The sequence below is a fragment of the Chenopodium album genome, chromosome 8, assembly GCF_948465745.1.
Source record: "Chenopodium album chromosome 8, dcCheAlbu1.1, whole genome shotgun sequence".
Taxonomy (NCBI): domain Eukaryota; kingdom Viridiplantae; phylum Streptophyta; class Magnoliopsida; order Caryophyllales; family Amaranthaceae; genus Chenopodium; species Chenopodium album.
The window spans coordinates 64469647-64489564 of record NC_137841.1 but is presented as its reverse complement, the minus strand read 5'-3'; the positions used below and the strand labels follow the sequence as shown (position 1 = coordinate 64489564).

Below are 19918 nucleotides of genomic sequence, written 5' to 3'. Positions count from 1 at the left end.
CAGTGTAGAAAGTGATATATGTTGGGGTACAACGTAGAAAAGTGAAAAAAATAGGGTTATTATATAGAAAAACCCTTCAATTTTTTTTTTATTTTTTTATTTTTTTTGAACTTTCAACTTACTACGAAGTTACGGTTACGAAATAAGGGTTTGTTCACATTTACTTCATTTCATTTTATTTCTGCTCCAATCATTTCAGTGTAACACCTAATTTCTCTCTCTCATAAAATATTCTGCTCAGCTCAAATCAATTTAGTTCAGTTTAGCTCTAATCAGTTCAGTTTAGCTATAATCAGTTCAGTTTAGTTCAGTTTAGCTCAATTCAGTAAATGTAACATGCCCTAAGAGTTCAATTCAATTTTCATATATCTTTGTTGGAAATGACTCAATGAGTCCCTCACTTACTCCTCAATCTAGGGATGTCAATGGGGCAGGGCGGGGCGGATATTGGCCTTCCCATCCCCATCCCCACCTAATATTTTCATCCCCATCCCCATCCCCGCGGCGGGTCCAATTTTCATCCTCATCCCCGCCCCACCGGGTACAACTCCAAAACCATCCCCGCCCCACCCCCACTTGGATATCCATCCCCACCTAATCCCCACCAAAGACCCGCCTAATCCCCACCCAAGATCCACCTAATATCCGTATCTCAAATACACAATCTTACATAATTAATACGAATTATAAAATAAAACATTCTATACACATTTTTGTGTTATAATATAAGTGTCGTACAAAGTATTATAATTAATATTGTATTTCGTTCATGTAATTATTTTATAAATAGAATAAAAGTATGTAATTTTGCTTTAAAAGATATATATGGGTATGAGGTGGGGATAGGGCAGGTATGAGGTGGGGATGGGCCATGTACGAAGTGGGGGTGGGTGGGGCGGTGTGGGGATGGGGCGGGTACAACTTAAAATCCACCCCCGCCCCATCACCCATGGTGGGTATGGTTTTAATCCCCATCCCCGCCCCACCACCCGCCAATCCGAGACCCATCCCCGCCCCATTAGGGCGGGGATGGGGCGGGTCTCCTACTTGACCCGCCCCACTGACATCCCTACCTCAATCGTCACAAAGTCCCCAAGTCCAAAACTTAGTTCACGATTTCACCTTATTTCCGTACGAGTATTATTTATTAGAGTGTACCATTGCATACGCGACATATATTTTATATTAAAAAAACTAAATATATAATATAAGAAAAAATATATTTCAAATAGGGAAGGTGATTTGATGTAGTAACTTGGGCCATTTTTTTAGAGCTGTTGTGATCTGATTTTCTTTACAATGCTCTGTTAAAATCTGCTCTATTGAGTATTAGTAATCTGCCAACACCAGTTTTATTCGGCTGAAATTTTATATTCACTGCTTTGCTTACCAAAAAAAAAAAAGAAAAAAAAAAGGTCTTACTCTTATATGTGGGTGGTCACATAGAGGTTACCCATTCTGTGTTATACCGGTTACTCAGATAGTGTCATAAGTCTATTTTTTGATCTTTTACAATCAGCTATTTGGTGAGGCCAATCGCGCAAATAGTATGTTGTGCTTTTGTGAGGTCAATCGCACAAATAGTGTGTTGTGCTTTTTTTTTTTTAATATGAATAGAGAAGTGGAAATTGTTTATTGGATAGTCTCCAAAAAATATGCATATTGTATAATTGAAGGGTTGGGGATTTAGAGTGCGTGCTATGGTGAATAATTGTTGATAAAGGAACTGTATATCCGTGCTAATGCACGACATATATTATACGCAGAAGAAAATAACACAAAGTGAAATTTTAGTAGTGTTAAAAAAAAAGTGAATTTCAAAAAATAAATAAATAATATAGTGGAATGGGTACTTGGGTAGTTATTGGTTTGTAAAAAAATTATACACGAAAGAAAATAACACAAAGTGTAATATTAGTAGTGTTAAAAAAAGAAAAAAAAAGTGAATTTCAAAAAATAAGTAAATAATATAGTGGAATGGGTACTTGGGTAGTTATTGGTAATTTTTCTTAAATAAACCTGGTCCACAATAACATTATTGTGGACCAAATTTATCACGTGACTTTAGTCACTCTCAGCTCAACTGATCAGCTCAGCTATTTACTCTCCTCTCCTCTCCTCTCCTATCTTTTCTTACATATTAATTGCTCCAAATTACCAAATTAATTGTTTCCTTTATTTTCTCAATTAATATGACACTTTCTCTCTCTTCCCTTTTTCCATTTTCTCTCTCCTCAGCTCGAGTTCTTCAATGGCGAGAACCAGAGGAGGTGCTACATTTCAACGAAAACGCGGCCTCCGTTCTTCTGCTACAAAAGTCGACGAACCACAACCTTCAGGTAATCTTCGTTTATATCTTTTTTTCTGCAATATTTAGTTGATTAATTGTTGTTTTCTTTAATTGAAATTATTTGCATGAATTTTGTATGAATTTTTGTTTGAATTTTGTTTCGTAGTGAAGATCTAGGGTTTTGCGATGCTTGATTGTTATTTCGTTCAACTTTGATTGTTTTTTGTTTTCTGATTCAATTTAATTGATAATGTGTTGTTGTCGATGATTATTTGTGTAAATTTGAGCTGATTATTTGTTGTTTTTCTTTAATTGAAACTATTTGTATGAATTTTTGTTTGAATTTTGTTTTGTGGTGAAGATCTAGGGTTTTGCGATGTTCGATTTTTATTTTCTTTCAATTTTGATTGTTTCCTTTTTTTCATTCAATTTTATTGTTAATGTGTTGTTCTCGATTAAGATTTGTGTAATTTTGAGCTGATTAATTGTTGTTTTTCTTTAATTGAACTATTTGCATGAATTTTGTTTCGTAGTGAAGATCTAGGGTTTTGTGAGGTTTGATTCTTATTTTGTTCAATTTTGATTGTTTTTTGTTTTCTCATTCAATTTTATTAATAATGTGTTGTTCATGATGATGATTTGTGCAATTTTGAGTTGACTAATTGTTATTTTCTACTTTATGATATATTTAAATGTTTTGGGATAGTAATTTTTATAGATTATATGTTTGTCTAATGTATCTAGTTAGAAGTTTAGAAAAGAATGAGCATTAAACTAGCTAACTGTCACTTGATTGGTTCCTGTTAGTACTAACAAGTAACAATTTGTTAATTTGAATGTAACTTTGATAGCAATATGTTTCATGTATGATTTGTGAATTGTGCTTTATATTCAATAATAATAAAAATTGTCCAACTAATGAGGCCTTGGCTTATTAGGTAAAACTAAGGAATTGTGGATTCATGCTTAATGCTTGAAATTGTTTGAATAAAATTTATGATATTATTCAGTGACAATTTATAAACCAGATTCTTTGCTAGCTGTTTATTCAACCATAATACTTGTTGAGTGCTTGTATCTTGTTCATGCTTTCTCTTTTACAAGGGAAGGGCGATTGAATGAGCTTGTATCTTGTATCTTGTATTTTCTGGTTACTATTGTTTCAGTAAGGTTACTATAATATACATTTTGATTTCTTTTTGTATACAAATGTTGCCAAAGGCTTGAAGAAGAATACTAGAGCTAAAAAGAAAAAGAATGTTCCTGAACAAGATGTTTCCAGAGAGCTTCATGAGCATCAGGTTCCTGCAACTGGTTCACCATCGTCTCAGCAAAAGAGAACTCGTGAAGATGAACCTGAACCTAGTGTTGAAGCTAATGCTCATGTTCGTGTTAAGAGGCAAAGGATAAGAACGAATAAATCAACAGTTGAAGCTGGTGGTGATGTACCTACGTAAGTAACTTTGTTTACTTTGGAGTGTTCTAAAAAAATTAGATTCAACATGCATGTTTGTGTGACTGTGCATTATTATTGCTATTTTGCAGATTGCGACCATTTAGAACTAAATGTAGGCCTTTGCAATTGGTTGACTTGATGTCTAACTTTACTGATGATCAAAAAATTTATGTGAATGAAATCGGCTTTGGAGGGTTGTTATCATTGAAGTTGAAAAGGAATCCTACTAGTATGTATAGGTGGCTAATTGATTGTTTTGACTGTGGTAGCTGCATGTTTTCAATAGACAATAGTAAGGAGTTTGTGGTCACTGAATATGATGTGTATGATTGTAGACACCTAAAAATGTCTCCCCAAAACCAAACCCGTTGATGAACAACCTTTCACCGCCACTATTGGTCGGGTTTAGTATTTAATCCCGAGAGTGCTTAAAAAATCGTATTTTATTAAATTCATATTTTTGAACAGTCCATGGATTAGTCTTGATGTTTGGTAAAAGCATAGTTTTAATTTCAGCCCAAAGTTATTAATTAATTTTTAGCCCAAGCCTTTTTTATTTTATTGTTTTATTATTTATTTTTGGCCCAAACCCTTTATTTATTTTAATTTAATTATTTTCTTATTTTAGCCCGAATAATAAAAAGTCAGAAAAGGCCCGAAATTATCAATCGGCACTTAAAGTGCTGAAGGAAATTAGGGTTAAAAATGTATTTAGACGGAAAAACAGGCTGGAATTTCCCGCGCCACGGCAGGTACCTACCGTGTCACGGGAATCCTTCCCGTCTGACGGTGGGATTTCCCGTGACACGGGAGGTCTGCCGTGACACGGGACATTCCGTGTCTTTTCCGCGTAAACCCTTAACGCGTTTTTTATCCCGTTTTCTGAAAATTTCCCGCGTCACACCAAAAATGTACCGTGTCACGGGAAAGTGTACCGTCTGACGGTGGAGCTTCCCGTGTCACGGTACAGTTTGACCGTGTCACGGGATACTTTTTTAGGGTTTTTATCATTTTAGGGTTCCGTGTGCTCCCTCAGCACAATTTCCCTATAAATACCCCCTCATTTCTGATGAACGGGGCACCGAGTAATTCTCTGATTAATTTTCTCTCTTCTATGCTTTAGCCTAAACACTAGCCTACCCCTTTTCTACTTCAAAATTCCTTCTTCGAGTACTCAAAGGAGTCCATACTTTACTCGTGGTTCTATCCTTAAGCCAAGGCGTGAAAGGTAGAACTGTTTGAGGGTTTGGTTTTGGGGAAAGCATATCGTGCTTAGCTCCTTGACCTAAGCAACGTTCATTATGCAATAATCAGTATACGTGCTTAGCTTCCAGACCTAAGTGACGTTCAAAATCGCTTCTTTACACCATATGTGATGCTTAGCTCCATGACTTAAGTTCATTCATCTATCGTGTCACATGATGTAATTGTCCTTAGCCTCCTGGCCTAAGAACATGCATCATGCATACATTATTTTCAGGACAAACAATTCAATCCATACGAATCATTTCGTCTTGCTCAAGGAGGAAGTTCAAAACTTCTCTCCCTTTTCATTATTTTATTTTGGGGAAGTTCAAAAAACTTTTTCCAAGTTTTCATCGAAGGAAGTTCGAAAATAAAAGTTCAGTTTTCACATCTTTCTTTTTCGGGAGAAAGTCGGTACCCTCCACTCATGACAAAAATTGACGGAAAATTTTTGCTTTTGCATCTTCGTTTGCTTGTGTCTACACACACACATATACACACACACACACACTCACAAGTCATACACATGTCATGTCACATCAAGTCAAACTTGGTCAAGTTAGTGGTCAAGTCAATCACAGTATATACGAGTCCATTGACAAATTTATTTTTGCAGGTCTTATCTACAGCCCACGTCCGGGGATAAACGGACCATCTACAGCCCACGTCCGGGGACAAGCGGACCATCTACAGCCCACGTCCGGGGACAAGCAGACCACCATCATTTCACGGCGCAAGGTTCTCGATACACAGAGACTTGCAATCTCATCATCTTTCGACTTTCCTCAAGCATGGAAAGTATTATCCGGTGGATTTTTCTTCAAGTATAGAAAACCGCCAAATCGGCTTTCCTCAAGCATGGAAAGTATTATCCGGTGGATTTTTCTTCAAGTATAGAAAACCGCCAAATCGGCTTTCCTCAAGCATGGAAGGCACTATCGGTGGAATTCTTCAAGCATAGAATGACACCATATTCATCAGTCGGCTTTCCTCAGGCTTGGAAAGCGTTATCGGTGGATTTTTCTTCAAGTATAGAAAACCGCCAAGTCGGCTTTCCTCAAGCTTGGAAAGCGTTATCGGTGGATTTTTCTTCAAGTATAGAAAACCGCCAAGTCGGCTTTCCTCAAGCATGGAAAGCATCATCGGTGGATTTCTTCAAGCATAGAATGACACCAAATTCATACGTCGACTTTCCTCAAGAATGGAAAGTATTATCCGGTAGGTTTCTTCAGGCTTAGAAAACTACCAAACTCCTCAGTCGGCTTTCCTCAGGCATGGAAAGCGTTTCAACAGACGTCATCCGGTGGATTCCTTCAAGCATAGGAAGCTACCAAGCTCATTTGCCACCAATACACTGGTGTTAGATAAGCATTCTATCCCTTTACTCTTTTATCTGTAGAACTAACATTATTCTGCAGGTATCGGCGTATACAGAATGATTTAGGATCGCAGAACGTCTTAAATCATTCTCCGTCCCTATCGGCTACTTTGACTATCGTTTTCGAAACTGACGTTTCTACAAACTCAGTCAAAGTGGGGGCTTCTGTAGACACCTAAAAATGTCTCCCCAAAACCAAACCCGATGATGAACAACCTTTCACCGCCACTATTGGTCGGGTTTAGTATTTAATCCCGAGAGTGCTTAAAAAATCGTATTTTATTAAATTCATATTTTTGAACAGTCCATGGATTAGTCTTGATGTTTGGTAAAAGCATAGTTTTAATTTCAGCCCAAACTTATTAATTAATTTTTATCCCAAGCCTTTTTTATTTTATTGTTTTATTATTTATTTTTGGCCCAAACCCTTTATTTATTTTAATTTAATTATTTTCTTATTTTAGCCCAAATAATAAAAAGTCAGAAAAGGCCCGAAATTATCAATCGGCACTTAAAATGCCGAAGGAAATTAGGGTTAAAAATGTATTTAGACGGAAAAACAGGCTGGAATTTCCCGCGCCACGGCAGGTACCTACCGTGTCACGGGAATCCTTCCCGTCTGACGGTGGGATTTCCCGTGACACGGGAGGTCTGCCGTGACACGGGACATTCCGTGTCTTTTCCGCGTAAACCCTTAACGCGTTTTTTATCCCGTTTTCTGAAAATTTCCCGCGTCACACCAAAAATGTACCGTGTCACGGGAAAGTGTACCGTCTGACGGTGGAGCTTCCCGTGTCACGGTACAGTTTGACCGTGTCACGGGATACTTTTTTAGGGTTTTTATCATTTTAGGGTTCCGTGTGCTCCCTCAGCACATTTTCCCTATAAATACCCCCTCATTTCTGATGAACGGGGCACCGAGTAATTCTCTGATTAATTTTCTCTCTTCTATGCTTTAGCCTAAACACTAGCCTACCCCTTTTCTACTTCAAAATTCCTTCTTCAAGTACTCAAAGGAGTCCATACTTGACTCGTGGTTCTATCCTTAAGCCAAGGCGTGAAAGGTAGAACTGTTTGAGGGTTTGGTTTTGGGGAGACATTTTTAGGTGTCTACAATGATGTATTTTGCCTTCCTTTGAACCCTAATTATGTTGAGGAGATACCTCGATCTGCTAATAAAAGTAATCCTGAATTTGTTTTCAAACATAATTGGAGGTTGAATTTTGGGTTGGCAGATGAAAATGACCAAATTCCACTTAATTTGTTAGAGGATAGGATACCTACTTTAGATCAAGGTGGAGATGAATTTAAGCAACTCTTTGTTATGCATGCAGTATCCTCTTTTTTGGCTCCTACTTCTAACCGAACTGCTGATCGTAGGATTGCTAAGGCACTTGATGATGTTGGACAAATTAAAAATTTGAATTGGTGTAAATATGTTCTTGAAAAACTGTGTGAAGGTGTTAAAAGTTACCAAAAAGGAGAAATTCAGAACTGTTGTGGTTGTATTTTGATGTTGGACATTATTTACTTTCATAGGTTGAAATTTAGGAATGTTGAATTAAGTACTTCTTTACCCTTAATTCAACATTGGAATGATGAGTTGATTAGGGACATAATTAAGAAGGAAAAATTGTCGAAAAGTTTTGGGTCAGGGATTTTGCTCTGTGATGTGTATCCTGTTAGTCGTAAGCTGAATTTTCAGGATGCTCCTGTGGGTACTACAGGGGGAAGTGTGGGAAATGTTGAAAATGTTAGGGAGGGTAATGATGTACCTGGTTGTAACACCCCAATAATTCTCCCTTTTCCAAACCACTTACTTTAAATAAAAATAGAGGAGAACCATTGGCATGTTACCGCCACGTGTTAAAACGTTAAGGCTTTATCAAAGTATTGCAGCGGAAAACCAACTTAAATATTAAAATAATATAATTTAGAAGACCAATAAGTCAAAGCTTACAAATTGGAACCATAAAGGCCCTTATTAAAACCAAACCAATATTCCAAATCCCAAAACATAATTAAAGTAGTAAAACATAAATAAGTTCAACACAAAGAACGAATACTCTCAATCACACCAATCCCTTGACAATGCGTATGTCAAATCACCGAATTTCACATCATCAAGCTAACCTGTGCAATACTACTCCCCAATAATACAAGTGTAATAATTGGATCATCACAGGGTTATTGAAAAGCGAAGGCCATGACCAAAAGAAAACACATATAAAAGCACGCAACCAACTTAGCTGAGTACATACAAGCTACAACGTACCAAACCTAGCATGCTCAACTAATTAAAGTAAATAAACATACAACCCGAATTCATTAATCAAGACTCCACATTTAAACAATTCAATCGACTCAACATACTTGCTAATCAATTCCAAAAACTTGACTCTTTATATTTAATTTAATTAATTTAATTTGGAGTAAGCAATAGACGAAGTTGTCCAATCCACCAAATCATTTTGGTCCCAAATGACCATTTAAAATAAAAGTTTAGCGCGATGCAAGAATGGGCGCGACTGCATTCTCACAAAGTTAGTCTAGGATCCCATCTAACTTTCATTATAAAATAAAAATGTAAATACCAAAAGAGAAGAGGACATGTTGATCAAACAAGCCTCGGAAAGCCACAGGCTACCACCGTGTACCCCAACCCATAATTGTCAATACTCTAGAAGTGCACGCTTTCTAGAGTTTTATTGCTCATCCATGTTTCACTTTACGTGATTACAATTTTAATTAATAGCCGACTCAATCAAATAGACCATACATAAAAATCATACATCAATTTACTTTTAATCTTATTTAGGACAATGGTGATCACATCACAAATTGACCTTTAATTTCATTAAACTTCCAAATTATCCAAATTGTTGAACATAGTCAACCCACCTAGCCATTTTGGCGTAATCCACCTTTACTCAACATACTAACAAGTCATGATTGAGTAATAAAATAAAATAATAATAACCTTGTGGAATAATTAATAAATTCATTCCACTTAAACCATTCAATTCCAATCCTTTAATAATCCAAATGTGGTTAACAAACCAATCCAAAAAAAATATGCTTGTATCAACATTCCATACAAATAATTAATCCAATATAATTCAACATACTTGCACCCATAATTCCATACAAGCATAATTAATTCACCAAAACATGCCTCATAAACATAAATACATGAATTAATTAAATATATAACCAAACAATTTTCATCCAAGTGTTCTCTAATCATGAAACTAAGTTCTTTTCTTTGGTACCTAAACATGATACTACTTACAACGAAGTAGACATGTACGTACCTCGTATAAACAATCCTTTGTGCCACTTTTAATCACTTAAAAGTCTCCTAAGAAATAATCAATTCCTAGAAAACAACCAACAACAATAAATTAATACTTAACCAAATTTCCAGCAATATAATTTAGATTAAAAGTTCTTAAAACTCCATTAAAAACATGTTTTTATGGTTAATTAATCATTATAAATACAATAGGAACAAAAGCCCCAAATTAATTGCTTATTAGAACCCTAAAATCCCAATTTGATTAAATTAAAACCCTAGGTTTATAAATTATAAAATCTGAAAATATATAACACAATTAAAATCTGAAATGATAGGTTTAAGCTATCAAAAACATGATTTTGATACTAAAAATATAATCTTTATACCACAAAATCAAAACCCAAAACAATTAAATCAATTCTAAGCAAAACTAAAAAAAAAATAAAAACAAAGGAGGAGGAAAGGGGAGTGGGCCATGGTGGGCTGTCGGTGGGTCGCCAGTGTCAGGTGGCCGGCGGCAGGGGGGTGCGCCGGAGGTGGCTGGGCGGCAGGTGGTGTGAGTGAGGGTTTCCTCACGTGAAGGAGGAGGAAAGGGAAAAAGAAAAATAAAGAAAAGAAAAGAAAAAGGAAAAAGAAGGGGAAAAAAATAAAAGAAAAGAAAAATAAAGGGAAAATAAGACAAATAAAATAAAGAGAAAAGAATTTACTAACCTTTTTGTGTCGGAAAAAATTTGGGGATGTATGGGGTATTTATAGGAGAGGGAGTGGTGTAGTTGGGCCTCATAAAATTAATGGGCCAATTAAGTAAGTAAGATGAGTTTGGCTTTGTTTATTTGGACATGAATTATAGAATGAAGGTATGTATAAAAATTTGTACCAAAATAATTTTCGACCCAAATTAAAAATTGAAACTTTTGAAATTAAATTCCGGAAAAATACAAATAAATATTATAAATAAAATATAATTTCATTTATAATATATTTAAAAATACGGGGGATTACACTGGTACAATACAGTTTAATTTCCCACCAGGTTCGATGTCAGATCATGAGATCCATTCATCTGCTATTGATGTAAGGAATAGCTGACTTTTATTCTTTTCTTTTTTTTTTAAATTATTGGATTTGATTTAAATATTTATACATGATTTTTTTTAATCTCTTTGCATCCTGTTCATGAACAATTTTTGTTCATGAAAAGAGATATGAATGTGATATCTTGTTTTTACAATGACAAGATAAAACAGATTCTTCTTTCACGCCGCAATGAGATCCACAATGCTCCTGGTATTAATGTGTCTCAGGATGATCTGTTTTTTTTGGATCCTCAAGTTCAATCTGTGATTGATGAGATCTCTGAACTTGCTATTTGGGTGACAAAAATGCCCGAGGTGTTGGATCAAGTTTCTGCATTTGACCACAACAAGACAAATGAAGGGAGGGAGGAAATTAGGGGAACTTTACCTGTGATTGGCTTTGAAAATATTATTACAAATGGAGGGTCCAGGTGTTCGATTTCTTTTAATTGGAAATCTGATGAAAGGCTTATTGTTATTTCACACTTTTTGAAGTCAAATAACAAGGAAATGAAGTTATTGGATCCATTAGTCCTAGAGATTGTTGACTATTGCATTATCAATGATTCTTGTTTGCCTCCTAAGTAAGTAAGCTTTTGTTTGATTACATTGATTTTCTTTTATTTTTTTATTTATTTATGAAACACTTTTTTAATTCTTATTTTATATTTTTTGACACAGTGAACTATTGGTATGCTTTCATGAAAATCATTTGATTCAAAGGCAAGAGTTCTACACATTAGGAGAGCCTTCTGAAATCATGAGCAATAGTATTTTGGATTGTTGGGCGTTGCTTCTCAATGAAAATCAGAAATTTCTTAAGGATGGACCTCGAAAATTGTACTTTGGTTCTTCAATTAGTGTGAGTTGTTTAATTATTTCAATGTTTATACATGTTTTTACTTTTCACTTATTTTTTTATTTGTTTAAATGTTATGAAGGTTACAATAGTAGAAGCTGCCGGCAGTGATGACAATTCACAACTAGTGGACAATGTATATCAAGAATTGGAGGAGTGGATGAAAATAGCTTGCAATAATTTTGATTTGTCAGAAGTGGTTTCTTTTTTTTATGATAATATAATTCCTTTTTTTATGTTGTAGTTACCTATATTTAAATGAGAGTGCATATTGTAAAATACTCTTAGAAAGTCTACATTATAAATTGTTTTGGTTTCTACCGGTACTTTTTATACAATTGTTTTGGTAGTTGTATTTTTTTTTTTTTTTTATGTTGTAGGTACCTTTATCACAATTACAAATGATATGTGTGTTTTTTTATTGCTAATTATGATATCTTTGTTGCAGATATTTTTACCTTGTCTTTGTGGCAATCACTATTGCTTATTTGTGGTGAATTTGACTGAAGGACAAATTCAGTTTATTGATAATCTGAATTATGATGAGGATGGTCGTAACTTCTTGAAAAAGTTATCTAGTCTCTTGGTATTACTTTCTCACTCTTCCATATTTTCACTGTTTTCTTGTCTAAAGGTTTTGATAGTGAGTTTTAGTAATTAGGATTTGGACAAATTTTAAACTAGTTTACATGTTATAATGACTCTTAATAGATCATTTAATGTGACTGTGATTTGATTATATGATTTTTTGGTAGTGTGATATGATCAGTACCTTCTTTGATCAAAGACTTACTCAATCTGGAGCTATGGTTGAATATGCTTTGGAGTTTCCTACTTTGAATTGGAGATCTAGCAGACTGTAGACAAGAAGAAGAAAGGAAAGGCTTAAGATATCATAATTTTCTAAAACTAAGCAAGGAAAGGCTTAACATTGTGTAACTGATTTTTAAACTTAGTTGTTATCATAATTTTCTGAAACTAAGCAAAGTACTTTGAAGAATGTATAGCTAATTAGTATTCATTCAACTTTTGTGTAGGTTATTGAATGAAGAATGGAAAAATATTCATTTTGTGTAAACAAGCTTTTGCCAATATTTTATGAAAATGGTATATTGTTTGTTTAATTCAATTATTAAAGATCTCTGTTATCTTATGTTAAAATAAAGTCACTATATTATTGATAAGGTCTTTGTTTGGTTTAAAAAGGTCACTTCATTACCATAGGTCACTATATGTTAAAATAAAGTCACTATATTATTTAAAAAGTCTTTGTTTGGTTTAAAAATGTCACTTCATTACCATAGGTCACTATATGTTAAAATAAAGTCACTATATTATTTATAAGGTCTTTGTTTGGTAAAAAAAGGCCACTTCCTTTTCAATATTTTATAGTGTCAAAATTAAGGACTATGTTTTAAATTAATGGTAATTATCACAGGTCACTATATGTTAAAATAAAGTCACTATTTTATTAATAAGGTTACTATTCTAAATATAAAGGTAACTAAGTCAAAATATGGACTATGTTAACTAATGGTAATAAACTAACAGTATAAGGGTATTATATAAAGATTACTATATTAAAATAAAGATCACTATATTGTAAAAAAAAGTTTACTATTCCAAGAAGTATATATCTCAAAATTAAAGGTTACTATGTTAATCATAAAAGATACTATATCATAATAATCAGTATTTAGTTTTAAGATTTGAGCATTTCATTTTCTTGATTTGTTATCTGTTGATCACAGGAAACATTGAAACAGCTTTAACAACTAAAAGGAGCCTTCTGTGTAGGACAGCAAACTACCAATTAACAACAAGTTTACGCATTGTTTGGATAGCAAAGTAAGAAGGAAAAGAAGGGGAGGGAAAATGGAGGAAGGGAAGGGAAAAGAAAGGGAGGGGGAGGTGAGCTTCATTTTCCCTCCAAATCTCTCCAATTTTGGAGAGATTATGGTTATTATAGAGAGAGGGAAAATGGATCCCTCCCTCTCCTTCCCCTTCCTCCCCCCAATCTTTTACCCAAACAAGAGATTTTGCCCCCCTCCATTTCTCTTCTCTTCTTTTCCATCCATTTCTTCCTATCCAAACACAGTGTTAGAGAAAAAAGCTTTGTGTATAAGGTATTACAATACTCATGTGCTTTATTCCTTGTTTCTTTGAAAAGCAATAAGTACAATTAAGATCAAATCAAAAGACATTATACTATAACAAAGGACACTATGTCAATCATAAAAGACACTATATCATAAAAAAAGACACTGTATCTTAAAAAAAAGAAACTATATAAGTATTTAAAAGATATAAAGTTTCCAAGAATGAAATTACAAATAAAAGGTAACCATGTAACAATTCAGGTTACTATGATAAAAAAATATTGTTCTTAAGATAAAATTTGATGTCTTAAGACTATCAGAGCATATACTTATTATTAATATTTGGTGTTTTGGCACCAAATTCTCTATGTTTCCTCCTCTTCCCCTTTTTCATGTAGTCATAGCTTCCTGGAATCCTTTTATTTGATTGGCCTCCTTTAGTTTTTGCACGAGCTGGGTCTAGTACTTGAACCACATTAGATGAAGTTGCTTCTGAATTCTCTTCTACACCTGTAGTGTTCTCAGAATGGTTGTCAGTTGACTTCATAGCAGAAATAATCTCATCAATTGCACTTGAATCTTTTGCCTAGCTTTCTTCTAAGATTTTCCTTGCTTTTTCAAACTTGTGGCTCTTAAGGATTAAACTATAATACTTCCTCACCATGTGTAGCCTCCAGGGTGTGAAGTTGTTTAATGTCCCCTTCTTCCTTTGCTCTGCCTCAATACTCTCCCAAACTTTATCCTTAGCCACTTTAGTCCACCTGACAGATATGTATTGCTCTGGGATTTTTTCAACAAAATGCATGTGTAAGATTCTAAGGCTATGGAAGCATAACCAACCTGACTCTTCAAAATTCTTGCATGGACATTGAATTGTTTGGTTAACTGGATCATAAGTTACTGCTTGAGTTGTGCCATCTCTGCCTTCAAGGTACACTTGGTAAACCATTTTGTCTCCATTAATGAATAGCAGTTTAGTTTGAGATCCAATGGCTAGGTTGAATTCTTCTTCAAAGTCCCTGAATAATGTATGTGTATAAACCTCAGCAGCATGTATTAGTAAGGCAGACATTGGATAGCTTGAAGTAGGAATCGATTTTATGCTATTGAACTCATAAAAATCCTCATTCCTTCTCCAAGTCTTCACTATCTTCTGAAATATGTTGCATAATTCTGTCAAACTTGTTTTCTTGTTTGCTTTGAATCCCACTGCATGATTTGTGCTCTCACTTCTCTGTGATGACAAGATTCCTGCGGAGAAAAAGTCCTTACTTAGAGATGTTGACCACTTGTGCTTTAGTGAGTATAACCTTTTGAACCAACTATTGTTTTTCAGTTTGTACTTTGTCATCATTGAATGCCAACATACTTTAAACTGAGCTTCATTAATACAACCACTCAAGCATTTCATGAAAGCAGCTTTGAATGTATCATCACTCTTCAAAACTCCAAATCTTGTTACAACATTTTGAATCAAGTGCCATAGACATAATCTATGTCTAGTATTTGGAAATACCTGCACATTTTTATACAGTTACTATAGTTTCAAAATTGGTTATTGCATTTAAAATATAGGTAACTATATAATTTTAGTACAAACATATTTAGATGTAGTGGTATTCAAAAAGTTCCTTCAAAATTAGAAATTACCTTTGGTATTGCTGCTGCCATGGCTGCATCTTGGTCTGTAAATAGTGATACATGACATTTACCACCCATTTCCTTTTTGAAGGTCTCAAATAACCACACAAATGAATCTGTGGTCTCATCACCAATAAAAGAACAAGCAAACATAGTGTTCTTCCAATGGTTGTTTATTCCTACATAGGGTGCACAGATGAGGTTGTAACGATTAGTCCTATATGTGGTGTCAAATACAGTGACATCCCCATATATTTTATAATCTTCAAGCATCATGGAATCCCTCCAAAACAAGTTACAAACCCTTCCATCTGAATCCAACCTTACTCTGAAAAAGAAGTTAGGGTCCTCAGAATAAGCTTCCTGTAGTTTGTCACAAACTACTTGAGAATCTCCTCCTTCAATGGCCTTTATTTTCAGTTTATAACAATAATTCATGTGGTCTTTCACTGTATGACCAATAACATCTTCTCCACCAGCTTCATTTGATATGTAATTAAAGGATTCCATAGGTCTTAGTCCAGATTCTTGCATGGCCTCAATCACTTGCCCTTTAATTCCAGTTATTGCACGCTCTGAACGGTGGAAATGGTTCCATTGTGGTCTAGTGAGTGGATGATTGTGCACCAACACATGCTGAACTATCTCAAATTGCCCTTCCTCATTCAATTTTGCTGTTATCAAAGCATTACAGTTTGTCCTTGTTATTAGAACTCTCCTACTTTGTCTTGTTTTTTTTTTTAACCGAAGAACTTTCCTCTGTCAAGAGTTCTTCTGCAATTTTTTCCTTCTTTTTACCAGAATTTCTTAATCCTGCTGCAGAACATACAAAGAACTTTTTGGTGATGATATCTTTAGTTCTAATTTTGCTTGTTTGTTTTGCTTTTCTAACACTAAAACCAACTGCAGCAGCATGTTGACAATACAATTCATGAATTTCCGCAAGTGTTGCTCGAGTTTCTCCTACTAACCAACCACTAATCTCATCGTTATTACTTGCACCTGTTATTTTAAAAAATAGATCACTATACTATCACTAAAGGCAACTATGTTACTTAAAAGTGGCTTTGCATGTCAGAAAAGCTTTAACAAGCATCATATAAGTACAATGTATTTATTTTTAAAAATAGATCACTATACTATCACTAAAGGCAACTATATTACTTAAAAGTTGCTTAATTATGCATAATCGCTTAATTTTCAATCAACATAAATTACACTTAATCGCTTAACTTTCAATCATCATAAATTACGCATAACTGCTTAATTCACAATTACGCATAATTCAATCAACATAAATTACGCATAATTCAATCAACATAAATTACGCATAATTACTTAATTTTCAATCAACATAAATATGCATAATCGCTTAATTCATAATTGCATTATATAATCGCCTAATTCAAATTATCAAATTAAAACCTAAATGTCTAATTTAATCTTCAAATCAAACAATTGCATAATCGTTTAATTCACATTATCAAATTCTAATATGAATTGCATATAAATATATCGTATAATACCTTGAGGTTTCATTAGAGATTGATTTTCCTCATGAACTTCATTCTCATCCTCAGCTTCAATAATAGCTTGTTCTTCATCTTTAACAGCTTCGTTCAGATCGAAATTGATGACATTAATATCGAAGTTTTCTATAGTGTCCTGTATACTTCGATTTAGATCCATTTCAATTGATTGTATAGAAGAATTCTCCATGAAATTTGAAGAAATTGATTGATTAAGAAGAAAATAAAACCTAGAATTGAGTATAATTAGAAGTAGAGAGATGAAAATTCGAGCTCTATTATAGTTGTTAATGGCGTTGAACTGGGAAGGAAATTAGTAGGTTGTGGCAGAAGAAATGGCTTGTGAAACAAGTTAGTGGACTGGGCTGTGAAATAAGTCAGTGGGATGGGCTGTTCAGTGGGATGTGGCACGTGAGACCATAAGGTCCACCCAAGAATTTTCGAGTTATTGGTTAGTAAAAAAATTATACACGAAAGAAAATAACACAAAGTGTAATATTAGTACCGTTCAAAAAAAAAAGTGTAATATTACTAGTGTTAAAAAAAGGTTAATTTCAATAAATAAATAAATAATATAGTGAAATGGGTAATCTACTAGTTATTGGTTAAAAAAAAAAAATCTCAAATGCATGAGATTTGAGTTTTGGAGGGCTGTGATGAATTGACTTTGCAATTAGTCTTTGTAGATCAAATTATTAAAATAAGGTTTTTTTTTAATTAAAAAAAAAACCAAATCAGATTATTTGAACTAAACAGGGCTAAAAGTTATTTGAAGATTTTCAATAATTGGGTTTTTTTTAGGTCATTTGGAATTGAATATTTTTTTAAGAAAAAAAAAATTATTTGTGCTATTCTAGTCTCTTCATTTCCTAATAATCACAATACTTTCCTTTTTCATATGTTGTAGAATAATTGAAACACTTTGTTATTTGGTAAAGATCCCCAACGATTTTATTACGGAGTATTTCTCTCTTACCAACCCCACTTACACTAACTTTTTTTTATTAATTTTCTGTCCTATTAACAATTAAATTTTAATTACTTTATATTAAAAAAAAAAAAAAAAAAAAAAAAAAAAAAAAAAAAAACTCTCCTTTAGGACCTCACTGTGTAATTTTCCTAAAACTTTGTGCCATCCCTACTTTTGCAATTATTACAAAACGAAAGAGGAGTACTTATTTTTAAGTGAATTGGTATGAACGACATAAAAGAAGTACTCCGTAAAATACTCCCAATGTACGGATTAATAAACTTGGTGTAACAATAACAGTTCTACCAATGAACAAGTAATAGTAAAGAGGGATAATTGCATAGCATGGCTTAAATTCTAACGTTCATAAACACTAGCTAGAAAAAGTGAAAAACACAACCATCTGAAGTTAAGAAGCTCCTTGGAAGCTTGAAAAAAGCTTCACTGAAACACTAGCTTGAGCTTTTTAACTTACATTGTTGATCCAAACATCTATCATCTATGAGGAGCTCAATAATGGTGTTCCTCCACGCCCCAAACCAAGTTCTTTTTTCCCCATTCTTTCTAGCACAATAATTTCTAATTTTGTGCTCTTCAATTTCTTGGCTAGTCTGCATTCTTATTATACAGAAAGTACTAGGAAAACTCCTCAATTTTTTTTTATTGTGTCAAAAAAAAATACAAGTATACTTTTATAGAAAAATCAAACTTCAAGTAACCAAAGAAGAGGAAAAAGGCTTAGTTTGGTATATGTGACTTGTAGCAAAAGAGCTCGTGAATGATCTCACATGAATCTCGGTTGCAATAGATAAGAATAATACAATTTTCTCTTTGATTTTGTAGATAAATCATGTGGGGATAAAAGCATAAGTTTGTTATAAGCTACCTTCACACAAATAACACAGAGATTGCAAGAGAAGAGACCAGCTATTGCAAGTTTTGCCACCCTTTCTATGAGAAGCAGCGTTAGCAGCCCCGTGCAGTGTTACTTCCTAATACTCTTATCTATCCCCTGTGTACAGCGTATTGAAAAAGGCGAACTTTATAACACAACAGTGGTAATTTTTTGCCCAAACAATTTAGGCAGCTAATTGCATAGCTTAAGACCTTAAGTAACTCTGGCTTCCCAAAATCCTATGATTAAGCTTTAATTAGTATTAGACCGATTTTCAACTAGCTCCCCTGAGTCCAACTAATACTAATTAAAGCTTAATCATCAACATTCATTAAGCAAACTTTGTCTACTGACTACTATTGTTTTCATCCTTATTCCTTGCTAACTAAATATGAAGCAAACTTTTAACACAGTCGTGGCTTTGAGACCCTCAATTGTCACAACAGGTCAAAGGGTTGAGTGCCAACAACAAACATGAATTATTTTCTTGTACATTATAAGAACATTATCATAGCTGTTCATGTCTAGTAACATTATAAAATTGGCGTGCATAAATAAAATAACAATTCAAGCAAAAAAATACACCATAACAATTCTCCGTCAAGGTTGTATATACTAGACATTCCTCTGAAAAATTCAGAGAACCGGTGAATCTCCTCATCCTCATTAACCTCAAATCCAACAGGTTCCCCTTCATCTTCACCCTTCCTCTTCAAATTAATGCATGCCTCGACTAATGCTGTTGAATTATGGCGAAAGCTATAAGGTAAAGTGGAGCCAAATACATGATTAATTTCAAGGTGTGTTAATTTGGGTGCATCAATAGATATCTCATCAAGGCCCGGCTTCGAAGTGTAAGTCTCAACTACCAACTTCAAAGACTTTAAATTCGGAAAATAAAGATTTAGAAGAGGCATTGCATTTAGAGGCTGTGCATTACATAAGAGATCAAACTCCAAAGTTAATTCTTCTAACAAAGGGGAAGATTCATGTAAAGATCCTAACCAAGAAGGCACTTCATGAAAGATCCAAACTCAACTAAAAATCAAAACAATTATATTAAGGAAAATATAAAAGTTAGAGTATAACTAATTTAGCAGTTGGAGGTAGCCACTTATTGAACTTTTGAGCTTTCTTTCTATAAGCACGAGGATTCTTCTTACTTTTTAGCTTGCATTCTAT

The 19918-nt window shown here is 34.0% G+C and overlaps 1 protein-coding gene across 1 annotated transcript; it reads right to left on the bottom strand.

Annotated features, from left to right (window-relative positions):
• Positions 1 to 14017: 14017 nt before the first annotated feature.
• Positions 14018 to 19653, bottom strand: LOC145643176 (protein FAR1-RELATED SEQUENCE 5-like). The gene is made up of 6 exons (XM_081694330.1): positions 19322 to 19653; positions 16869 to 17101; positions 16096 to 16344; positions 15352 to 16016; positions 14363 to 15217; positions 14018 to 14242 (listed from the first exon to the last, which is right to left on the bottom strand). The coding sequence occupies exons 1-6, from the start codon at positions 19651 to 19653 to the stop codon at positions 14018 to 14020; spliced, it is 2559 nt and encodes an 852-aa protein (XP_081550456.1).
• Between the last annotated feature and the right edge of the window lie 265 nt (positions 19654 to 19918).